Raw genomic sequence first — 12,133 nt, 5'->3', positions numbered from 1 at the left:
GAGGCATTTCTGGTAGCTACAGATGTGCGTTGCTGTTGCTATGCGAGGTGCTGATCAGACTTCACCTGTGGAAAAGAACTGTGCTCATTTCTAGCCAAGAAAGCTTAATTCGAAGTGCAGGTAAGAGCAAGCTTGTAGGATAGCCTGCAAGCTAGGGAGAGCTCCCAGTGTATGAGGGGGCTGGTTCGATTAGTTAAGTAAATTGAAGTCTATACTCAAGGGAAATAAACAGCAGGGAGGAAGAACAGCTTGAGCTAAAGCTGCACTGGCACCGACACAAGAGAATTCGAAAAGGCTGGGGCTTCGCTCGTGCCTTGGAACAAGAGAGTGTAGAATTGCTTTTAACACACACACAACTGCTGCAGTGATTCTGGACGTTCTTGTTACCTGTATGATGGTCACTGCTCCTGAATCCAGCTGTTGTTTCAGTATCTGTTGAACTCTTCGCAATGTGATGCACATTGCACAGGGAATTCTTGCAAATGAACTCCTTTCCCTGGCAGAGCCTGCCACCAGCAGAGGTGGCGGACACAAATCCAGCCCCATTCCCCTCTGCGCCCGCAGGGATGCTCCTGGAAAACTGCAGCAGTCCCAAAGAGAGACACGCAAAGGGTGGGTGGCTGAGGAACCAGGAAAGAAAGCAGGTGAGTTTTCTGAGTGCTGCAGCCAAGCAGTGACTGGTACTAGGAAAAGGGATGAGGAACGAAGAGCCCTGTAGGTGGGAGCACAGGCAGCAGTCGACAGGATGTCAGGGAGGGAAAGGGGTCATAGAAGGAAAATGAGCAGCTATTCCAGGGCATAAAAAGGAGACAAGAAGGATGTCAGTGATCTGAGAGATGCATTTGCAGCTGCTGATATGGACTGTGAGATTCTTCTGACTACCCTACAGAGCCATCATCCCAGAGGGGCTGGTCCAGCCAGGGACAGGTACAACCCTCAGTGGCTGCTGTTGGCAGGGCGCCTTTGAGAGAAGGCACGGCCCCATGGGAAGCGGGACACGCATCTGTCTGTGTCCATTCATCCAACAGACCAGATCGCCAGGTACCCACCTCCCCCAACAAGCCTTCAGAGGGGAGGTGACCCAACGCCTTGTTGGAGCAGAGGTGAGGCTCCACATGAGGTTCTGGGGGGCCATGCTGCCTCATGAACATCCCACGGAAGGGGAGCACGGCGTCGCTGTGACCTCTGCAGCATCCCAGCACCCACTCCTCCACTGGCACTGGGGACCAGCGGCAGGATGGAGGCAGTGGGTATGTGCCCTGCTGCTGGGCAGAGGCAGGGCTGCCACCACCCCAGACCAGCCTGGGGAAACCTATGTCATGAGACGTCCCCCTTCCCCAGCCAGAGGGGCCCAGCACAAAGGAGCCCTGGTAACGTTTGACAGACACTCTGATACACACCAGCCTGTCCATTCACCAAACACCAAACCCTCCTCATGTGCCTCCTCTGGGGAACAGGGACAAGGGCAGCCTCAGGACCCTCAGTAACCAACATATTGGCTCTGTGAGGGGAGCCTTGCTGAGGGCCGTTAAGCACAAAGACCATGTCTCCCTCCAAAGGTCCCTCAGCACAAAGCACTGGAGGATGGGGAGACCTTGGGACAAGTCCTGCAGGGTGCTTGCCTGCCAGTTACACTTCTCCTCACTCGCCAGGTACAGATGGGCACTGCAGCGGGTGCTGGGCCATGGGCAGCATGATGCCCAACACCCCCAGCACAGAAGAAACTGTACCCCAGTAATGCAGTAAGAAGAAATTACCATCATTACCCCAGCTAAGAGTCCATGGTTACCTCTTGGCACAGGATGGCTGGAGGAGGCTGGCAAAAGTGAGACACCAGTGATGAAGCTATTCAGGTTGTGTCCTGCTTCCTCCCTTTCCTCAATCCAAATGTGGAAGCCAAATATCCAAAGAGGGGGTTGCAATGAATTACTGCACAAGAGTCATGACAGTTTCCATGCTAGGGCTGGCAGGTCTCCTGCTCTTCAAGCTGGGATGAACACTTCTCCATACCGTCTCTTCTGCAATTCCCTAAACCTCATTCCTTGGCTTAGGTTGTCATGTGTCCAGGTATTTCTGTTCTGCTCTACTCAGGCTCTGTTTTCTCAGCCTTTTCTTTAGGAAAAAACAGGGTTAAAAAACAAAGACATTTAAAATTAAAATGAAAACTAATAATAATAATGATGCTCAGTACTTAGCTCACTCTTGCCATCTTCAAAGTGATTTATAAATGTTAACTAATGAATTAATCTTCACATCTTCTCTGAAATTCAGTATTACAGCTGAAGTGAGCAGGAAAAAAACCTGTGGTTTTCAGGTGAAGGGCAAAGGGAAACCTATGCTCCTGCCCTCTGTTTGCCATCTGACAAGGCAATCTGCAGCAGTGTTTTTATTCTGCACCGCACAACTCTATTTTTCAGCCATAACAAAGGTCTGAAGGCATTTTATGTGCTACCTCCTGCTTCTTTCTTTTTTTTAATGGAGGTCTTAAAAGGTGTTCCCTTTGAAAAGTGAGCGAAATGAAAGACCTGTGCAGATGCCCCTTAGTCAAATACGTTCAATCCCAAACTCTTCTGAAATCCACAACATAACCAGCCTTGAGAGTGGCAAATAAGAAGATGCCACTACTGGAGAGTTGAGCTGAACCTCAGAGAGGGGCTCAAGCCAAATGTCACAAAATGAGGTTATGGCAGAAGGATGCAGCAGATTCGTGCTGACTGTGGTTTAGCTGTGAAGATCTGAGCCTGGGGCTTCAGCACAGCCTAGGGCTGGTGTGGTGGGTCCCTGCAGCACCCCGTGTTGATCCACACTCTGGTTGCTCATAGGGTTTGTGCTCAGTGTGTGTACAGAGCTCAGGTGCTGCTCTGCCTTACCACGTACTGTGCAGGGCACTCACGCAACTGGAGTGGAGATCTCAATGCTGCCTCAGGGATGCTTCCAACTCCACTCCCAGCATTTGCAGCCTGGATTTAAACTGTGGATTCAGGGTATTTAAAAAGACCCTTTGTGCCCAATAGCCACAGTGCAATTAAAGAGAGCAAAGCCCAACGGGTCAGAGGGGAGCCACAACACTTGGGACAAAGAGCTGTTATAGCTGTTCTTATTCAGCAACAGGACTCTTATGGGGCACAGATATCCTTCTCCATTATTGGTAACTTCAACTCCCTGGAGCCTTCTTACAGCCACCATTCCAGCCCAGCTCCCACTGGACCACAGCTGGTGGTTAGGACATGTACTTTGTCCTGCTCCTCACCTCCATCCCAAGCAGATTCTCCTCACTCCTTCACATCACACCCCAGCAGCTTTGTAAGCAGCTCCTCTTGCACAGGGCATGAGGTGCCAGACATTTGGCAGGTGCTTGGGGCTTGCCAGGTACCACCTCTTCTGCTGGCACCTCCCTTCCAACGGAGTGCTAGAATCTGATGTGCATGGACCTTATTGCTTCTTACAATCGCAAACACAGCAAGCACAGTAACTTTCCTCACCGAGACAGATGAAGGTGATGTGATGCAAAGGGAGGAAGGCTCAAGGTAATTTAAACAAAAGCTGGAAGTGTTGGCACAATCCCTTCCCTGCAACTTATGTAAAACAGGACTCATCGAGTAGACTCCCTATTGCTGCCAATCAGTCAGACCTCTCTAGGAGGGTTAAGACAACCCCAGCTCAGTTGCCTCCCTATGTGCTCCTGGAGCCAGATTTGCCTCTCTCCTCCGGACAGCTTCATGCCAAACCTCTCCTACTTGGCACTTCTGTGCCAGAGGACTACAGCCAAGGGCCTTGAACGGGTGGGCTGCTGTAGCTCTTGGAGACCTCAGCCAGTAAGAGCAGCCACCCTGGGACAGCTTGGCACAGCCCCAGCACCGCCGACTGGTGTGCTGTGACTTTACACACGGGGAAGGAAGCTGCTTCAAAGCTGTATGGATTCATGGGTTCAGGTGACAGGGCTTCCCACTGAGCGTCAGTGCTGTGTGACAGCAGCCTGGAATTAGTAAACCAGCAATATTGCACAAACCAGCACTTGGGGGTGGTCGAGTATTGCGATGGCATCACACCCGGCTACCACTGCAACAAGCACCATCTCACCCGCCTCCCCACAGCCTGAACGAGGCTCCTACCAACACTGCCCCATCGCCAGCTCTCACCTGCCTGCACTGGGAGCTGACCCAGGGGAAAGCTCACCCAGGCCAGTGAAACATAAGAGTCAGGGAATCCATTTTAGCACTGGCACAAGAGGCAGAACCAAGCAGAGGTGGAAAGCACCAGTGTACACCCTCATGGACCAGCGGCCTTACCCTCATGTCCGTCTGACCCAGCTTCAAGCCGGTCTCGAGGATGCAGCCTCTGAAGAACCTGCTGGTTTTTCCTGGGCATCTCACAGGATCCACTTTCATTGCAACTTCTTGTTTCAGCCAGGCTTCAGCATTGCCCAAAAGCGATCAATCATCAATGCTGTGCAACCTCACCCAGATGGGCACGGACTCCGGTACCTTTAACTCTGCCAGCCAAGTCCCCACATCACTTTCCATTTTTCCCTCAGTCTCTGAGGACTCTGGGACTACTTGAAAAGCACCTCTTCTGAACATTCCTGGTGCAAATCAATCACACAAGAAACTCCTTAAATAAGATTTATGATTCATTCCTGACTTATGGGCTCTCATCCCAGGACAGCTACCCTGGCATTGCCCTCGGAAAAGGAAGTGAATGTTTTGAGGATATTCCAACCAGAAATGGGATAGAGGCTTTCAATATCATGACTTATTTTGGAACATCCAGAATCAGTATATGAGACAAAGAGACATCATCACAGGAGCAGGAGTTTGTACAGATATGTCCATAGATCTATATTTTTATTGTTTTATATATATTTATAATATATTTATATATTTTTAAAAGAATCCCTTCAAAACCTACCCTCCCACCTAGCAAAACGAAGATTAAACAATCAAAGATGGCAGCTGCATCCTGGAGCAAAGTATCCCAGGGGTCTCAGAGCCAAAATGATTGCTGAGCACCAGCACACTCTTTCCAAGCTTCTGTGATGCCCTGTGGGTGCGACGGTGACTGACACGGTTTTATGGCTCTTTAAATTGACCTGTCAGAAGACAGGGAGAGAGAAAGAGAGAAACACATGGCCGAGGCGATGGGGGCTGGAATGGTAGGGGAAACAGCAACACATACAACTGGGAGCTTTGAGTGTGAAATGCTGTGATGAAAAGGTGGGAGAGACTGCCTGGAGAGTCAGTAAAGAAGATAGGAAAGAGAACAAACATGCAGGAGAACTAGCTGGCAAGATGGATCTCAGAGAAGAGCTCAGAAGCATCACACTTGGGACCTTTGTCACCCCTCCATCCCCCATATCTCTTCCTCTCACCCTCCCAGTTGTGAAGGGAGATCCAACTAGTTTGATTTAGACCAAATCTTCGCACTGCCCCGCAGCCTGCAGAGAGAGGAAAGAAAAAAATCAGGGTGGACACTCAGGTTCATCCTCAACTTCCTTCTCTAAATGCACACAAAGAGCAAAAGCAGAACACAAGGAAGGCTTATGAACTCTGCTTCAGGTCAAGAGCTACACAGATTTCCCCTCAAGTGAGCAGGAGAAAACCTCAGCTGGGACTACATCTCTGACCATCGCCTGCCCAGAGAGCAGACCCTTGCAGTCAGCAGCCTCGCTGCCCTGAAACAGGGCTCCCCTCAGCTCCCATCCTGAACACACACACACACACACACACACACACAGAGTGGCTCTGTTCATGTGCCCCCACTCCTCACCCTTTGGCTTTGGAAGTCTTCTTGCTGGCCTGGCGCTGGTTGGTGCCAGGGGCCGGCTCCCTGAGCTCTGTTAGGTGCTGTTCCGGGTCCTGGGATGTGGCTGCTGCAGCAGCGGCTGTTGTCACTTTAATGGTCTTCTTCAGGTTTGCCACCTGCAGCAGCAGCAAAACAAGAACCAAGGAATTATCCAAGGTATGTACTTTGTTTTGTTGTGGTGGTTTTTTGCTTTAGTTTGTTGGGGGTTTTTTTTGGGGGGGTGGAAGGAGGGTTGGGTTGGTTTGTTTGGGGTTTTTTTAAGCCAAGTTCTGGAGCTCAGAGCTGCAAGCTCAGGTCAAATAAAAGAGCTAAGAGCTGCCCAGACCCCTGCACTGCAGAAGAATGTTACGCTAATTCAGGACTCTTCTTCAGGCATGATGCCCTAGGCTGGCCTGGCCTAGGGAAAAGGTAATGCCTTACTTGAGCAAAGCCTGTAACAACCGCAGGGTACTGGTCCCAGTTATTCGAAAGTGAGGGGCACTGGCTGCTCCCTCCTCGTCCCACTCACCTCACTCTCTATCTGCTGCTTCAGTGCCAGCTGCTGCTCTTTATGCTGGTTGGCCCGGCTAACCTGCTCCTCAATGCCTGACAGGACAACTTCACAGCCCTGGCACCTGCAGAGAAGATGTGGAACTGAACAGGCCGGGTAATTTACACGGCATAGAAAGAGACGTGAAAGATGGCAGCTTTCAACTCTAGAGGCCAAGAAGACCAGGAGGTGTCAGTGACACCAGGCAGGGCGGACACGGGAGCAAGACTCCAATGTCATAATGTGCGTCGTGACGCTACTACCTGGGAGGGGGGCAGAGAACAACGTGATACTAGCTTAGGAACTGCAGGCTCAGAAAGCCCCCCGCCAGCAGCCAGGACTGTGCCAAGGTCGCTACAGTCTCGTCACCCCTTTAGCCACAGACAGAGGAATTTGGAAAATTACTTTTGGAATATTACTTCCCACTGCAGTACGGGAAAGGGGACCGAGTAGATCCCCTACAACAGTACCCCCCAGCGACACACAGAGGATCCGGGGAAGCCACCCAGCCACTCCTGCAACCTTTTTTGGGTGTTAGTATTGGGGGCTTCCTCCTCACCACTCCTGCAATGTGCGGGTGATGGTGCTTAGCTCCTCCCTCCGGATGTCCCTCCCAATGCTGTAATCCACCTCCAGGCGCTGGTTCCGCTGATCCAAGCTCCCTCGCAGCACATCCGCGTACACGGCCTCGATCACAAGGTCCTCCAGTTGTCGGACGTTCTTCAGCTGTAACTGCTCCAGCAGCACCGAGTAGGGGATGCACTGTGGAAACACGGTGGTAACTAGCATGAGGTAATCCCAGTGGAAGGGGGAACTGGGGAAAAATAGAGCCACTACCTTGATCTTGGCAGCCAGAGTGACGACTGACAGGTGCCTCAGTTTGTTCTTCTGAGCCTCTGTCAAGGGAGGGAGGTTTGCTGCTTCAGCTGTTGGCAGGGGAAAGAACAGGGTGTAAGAATTTATGCCTCTTTTTCTATTTCCCAGCCCTGCACAGAAGCATCTGCACTGTACCCATTTCTTAAAGCATCTGCACACCAATCCCCCAAACAATGCTTTGTCTTGCCAAGCCATCCCCACTAATTCTCGGCTCAAAAGACCCTTTCTGAGCAGCTTTCCTCCCCTCAACCTCAAGGCATCCTCTCTAGCTGTCCTGTGCCTTATTTACACGGGTCCCCGCATCCCAGAGGACACTCAAATCTTTCCCTTTGCCCCTCAAAAACGCCTTTATCAAGAGGTTCTTCAAAACTCCCCACTCCGCTGCCAAATGGAGCATTAATTACTGCCAGCGCTATTAATTACTACCCCAGTGGTGTGGGGCTCAAGCCGCGGCCAGGCGTGTGCCGGCCCTGCCTGCACAGGGAGCAGGTTGAGGGAGATCCTACCAGGGCCCGTGGCTCCGGCTCGGTTTCCGCACCGAGGGACCACCCCCGGCGGCGGGGTGAACCGCGCTGCGCCCCCGGGGCCGGGCCTCACCCAGGTAATCCGCGTAGGTGCCGTAGGCGAAGATGGTCAGGAGCCGGAACACGGGGGAGAACTCGCTGTCGGCCAACTGCGGGGACACACGGTCAGGCTCCGCCGCGCTCCGGGCAGGGCCCGGCGGGCCTGGTGCCCGGGGCGGGCCGCTCCGCGCCGCGAGTCCGGTCTCACCTCCCGGACGGCGGGCATGTCCAGCAGCTCCCCGAACACGTAGATGCCCGGCGCCTCCAGCACCTGGTGGATGAGGCTGGCGAGGGCGGCGCCGCGGGCCGCCTTGGCCAGCAGCAGGAACTGCTCCTGGCTCTGCCCCGTCACCTTCCCCTCGGCCGCCATAGCGCTGCCGCCGCCGCCCCCCGCGGGGCTCTGGCCCCGCCGCGATCGCCTTCCCGCAGGCCCTAGCCCCGCCGCCGGGCTCAGCCCCCACCCCGCCCCGCCACCGCTGCTCTATGGCACCACAAGCGCAGAGTGGCCGCTTCCGGGTGCTGACGCTGCCCGGCCCCGCCTCCGACTGGTAGAGGCGGCGGCAAAGCCCGCCTCCGCCGCTTCCCCATTGGTCCGTCAGAAGGACGAGTGGCGCGGCGGGCCCGCCGCTAGGGCGCCCCCTGCCGGGCGGGGTGTGCGCCGCCGGCCGGAGCGGTGAATCGGCGCCGCGTGTCCCAGCCCCGCATTTGTGGGTCTTTGCACCCATTTTGGGGAATATCTGCTCTTTATCTGTGCAGCGTGTCAACACAGCCCATGAGATAAGAGATACCCTTGTGTATGGCACCATCTTTCTTCTATTTCAGTGATACATCCTACAAGCACCACGCCAGAATGAAGAGGTGCATCAAATACCTCGTGTGTGCCTACACAGCCTTTGCTCTGCTGTCACACCATTAAGATCTCGCTATTTTGGGCAGTGTTTTGGGGATATGTAAATGTAAAAGACCTTATGCTGCAAAGCGCTGTACTTAGGTATTTAAGCGATGCATTTCATCAATCCCTGTGCGCATCCCCTCCTCTACAGCATTCATTCTTATGGAAAAATCGCTTTACTACCTGCTGAATCATTAACCATCGTGCTTGCCAAGAAATGCATCCCTAGTGCAGGCAGGGCATGGCCATAAAAAGATAAGTTTAAACACTCCACAAGGACAGAAATGTTTATGGTGTATTTTAAGTATCTCTTCGTGGGCAAACGAAGTGTAATGCGATCAGAAGGCATCACCGAGGGCACGCTTCCCTCTGCTACGTGAAAGAGCTGTTTTTAGAACGATGGAAATAAAAAGTGGGGGTAATTTTGGGAAATAAAAACCCCTTCCTAGCTTTCCTTGTCTTGTGTAAATCACACGGTAGGTGGAAGTGAGTTGTGAGGGGGACTGGGAGGAGCGCAGTCACAAACACTCATTTCGATATGCAGTATTTAAGGTGTTTGGCCAAGAGTTTCCAGTCCAGCACCAACCTCATGGCTGGCTCCTTTAGAAATCAGACATGCTTTTCCATGAAAGCAAAGGAGGCAACACATTGATGGGAGCCCAAACCATGCGCAGGCAACATGGTTTGAGCATGTTAAAACCTTAGTGCTGCCAGGACAAGTTTTCACTCCAGCCCGTGATTGCCAGCAAGATAATCGGTCTTCAGCTTGATTGGTTTAGCATGTAATTAAAGGCAGTTGACTTGTGCTTTGCCAGACTTCTGTAAGCGTAACATCTTGAAATAAGCATAACATCTTGAAATATTCATCTGGGTAAAGTCTAAGTTTGTTAAGGTTTTACTTGCCAGTATCAACAAGTCTCTCCTCGCTGCTTGCTTTGACTCTAGCTCTTCTCACACAGCTGCTGTGGCTGAGTTGTGGAGAAGGCTCCTTTGAGGTACTGTACAATTTTAGAGCTAGGAAATAGAACCCATGGCTGCCTTGGGGAGTTAGGTCATTTTGTCTCCCAGTGAGAGGTTAATCCAAGCTCATTTGAACAGCCATATGCATTGTCCTTATGCCTTCCCTTCGGTCCTTGAGGCTTCTTTGGTGCTTGGTCTCCACGCTGAGGCTGCTGACAGAAGAAGGGAGCGGTGTGGACAGAGATGGAAAACTGAACTTCTAGTGTTAATGGTTGTGCCACTAGAATTAGGCAGATGTCCCTCAAAACTAATTCCAGGCAGAAGGAGCAAAATGGCTCTGAGCTCCTGGGCCAGGGAGGCAAACAGGGGAAGGCACACATACCCTCAGCCCTGGTTGGCTAGAGCACATTTTCATTTACATGCTCTTATGCCCCCCTTAGCTTTGGGATGTTCAGTCATTTGCCTCCAAAACCTAGAGCTGAGCAAAAAGATTTCCCTGGTCAGCTTTTGTATCATCTCTGGTAGAAAAGTGCCCAAACCCACTGGTTTAGGGCACTGTCAGAAGCTGTCCTGCCCTGGGTCCCCGCTGAACGAGGTGGTAAGGATCATTGCGCTTGGTGGGGTCAAATGTGACTGAGACACTTTTTACCCAATGGACACATCTTCAGGATGGGCTGAAGATCATGGTGGCCACGGGAGCAGGGAAAGACTATCAATGCCTCTTTTCAGAGCTAGCAAGGTCTGGGATTCTCCATACAGCAGGATTAGAGGAGAAGCAGGGCTTGTAAGGTTGGGCCAGAGCTGCGGAGGCAGGTTGCAGGGCAGTATTAACAAGAGGACTACCTCCTTCTTATTTCCCTTCTCTGTTCTGTATTTAGGTCTCATTCACTGTAGCCTTACGCCTGCTGTATTCACTTACACCAGCTCAGAGTGCATTCAAATCGGGTTCAAATGTAACCCTGCTGCTTTGTAGTGGCTTATTACTCTCTTCCCCACCCCCTTGCCAGCTCCTTCCATCTCAGTTTTATCTCCCTATTGATCTGTTTCCCTCACACTCTCTGACACACTTGCTGCCTTTCATTATTAGGCAGATAAAGCAAGGCAGCCCAAGCATCCTAGCTACATGATGGTCTCTCTGTCCTCCTTCTCCGCTCCCACCCCTAGGTCCTGTGTGCTGGGTCCCCACGTTTTTATTTGCTCCCTTTGCCCTGCCTAGATCTAAACCAAGGGCAAAGACCAGGAAGTCCTTTGAATGCATCAGATCCTGAGCTCTCCAAACAAGAAGGCCATCTTCTTCCTAAAATACGCAAACTCTTGTGGGAGTGCATGGTAACATCCCTGTAATGTAGCAAAGTCTATGCTTCATCCCTGGATCAGGGTGCTGGGGGTTGAGATTTAATTCCAGACTCCTGGAGCCATTAACTCCCATACTTTCACTTTGTTCACAAAGTAAACGCCTATTTTTATGGTCACAGGGGAACCGTGAAAAGTGGTTTTCATGTAACCTAAAGAGTTGAAAGTAGGAGGCAAAGAGTGAGATGAAAGCAAGTCTTTACCTTTCATAATCTCAAGATAAATCTTGTGGCATGGGGAGGCTCTGCATGGTTATTTCTGAATGTTTGGGATTTCTAATCCTCGCTGTAACCACCCCTAGCATCATCCCTCCCTTATGATCTCTCTCTGATCTTTCCAGAAAGAATCCTCCATTCTCTTCATGCTACAGATCCACCTTCTTTCCTACGTGCTCACTGTCCCACTTTAAAGCCTGTAGAGCTGTATTGGCTCATTCTAGGTTGTTTCTCTCCTCACCACCGCAGAATCCAAATAACTTGTCAAAACACTGATGGTATTTTTTCCCCAGTCCTTCTCTAAACATAGCGAGGGTCACATCTTCTGAGATGATTTTTCACAACTGTATGTAACACAGACTCTAAGACAAAAACAAAGGACGAGGGAGGCTGGGGTGAAGCACTCGAGTACCAGCATGGTCCAGAAAGCTTTCAAACCTATAACTTGTGCTGGGTTAATGCACACAGAGTCATGATACCCGTACCTCCTTACACCTAAAGGCAGTCTGGTATCCGGTGCTTACAGAGGACTTTAAAGAGAGGGTAACTGTGTGGTAACTCTTCCTTCCTCCTGAGGGTCCTTACTCTCACAGCCCTATGGATTTTGCAAACAAGCAGCTCTCTTCCAGACAGGCCTCCAGTTGTGAGTCAAAGACTCCAGAAGAGAGGATCTTGCACTTCGCTTGGTAGTTTGTTTCTGTGATCAATCTCTCTCCAGTGACTGGCTCCTGTTATGTTCTGCCAGAATACCTGGTAAACTTTTCCCCAGGAAGGAAGCGATACTGCAAGCAAGTTTCGTTCTGCTTTTCGATACATTAAACAGGTTGACCTCTTTAAATTACTGAGATCTCCAGCCTTTGGGTCACCTTTGATTCAAAGTTATTTTTAAAATATGGGGCATGGAGCAGCGTACCGTTTTCCAGCATGGGACTTACCCAGACAC

At 51.3% G+C, this 12,133-nt stretch overlaps 1 protein-coding gene across 2 annotated transcripts; it reads right to left on the bottom strand.

The window, feature by feature from the left end:
- Positions 1-4,813: 4,813 nt before the first annotated feature.
- On the bottom strand, positions 4,814-8,318 carry COPS7A (COP9 signalosome subunit 7A). Of its 2 annotated transcripts, XM_030471895.1 has the most exons (8): positions 7,979-8,318; positions 7,805-7,880; positions 7,169-7,257; positions 6,891-7,093; positions 6,311-6,416; positions 5,767-5,918; positions 5,369-5,434; positions 4,814-5,089 (listed from the first exon to the last, which is right to left on the bottom strand). In XM_030471895.1, exons 1-7 carry the CDS (start codon positions 8,138-8,140, stop codon positions 5,395-5,397), a joined length of 828 nt encoding a protein of 275 aa, XP_030327755.1. In that variant the 5' UTR covers positions 8,141-8,318; the 3' UTR covers positions 4,814-5,089; positions 5,369-5,394. The 2 variants fall into 2 exon arrangements, with proteins under 2 accessions (XP_030327755.1, XP_030327754.1); XM_030471894.1 differs by having other exon boundaries at positions 4,814-5,434.
- Between the last annotated feature and the right edge of the window lie 3,815 nt (positions 8,319-12,133).

This window comes from Strigops habroptila, chromosome 2 (assembly GCF_004027225.2).
Source record: "Strigops habroptila isolate Jane chromosome 2, bStrHab1.2.pri, whole genome shotgun sequence".
Lineage (NCBI taxonomy): Eukaryota > Metazoa > Chordata > Aves > Psittaciformes > Psittacidae > Strigops > Strigops habroptila.
The sequence above is the reverse complement of the archived record's forward strand: the minus strand, read 5'-3'. Positions and strand labels throughout refer to the sequence as shown.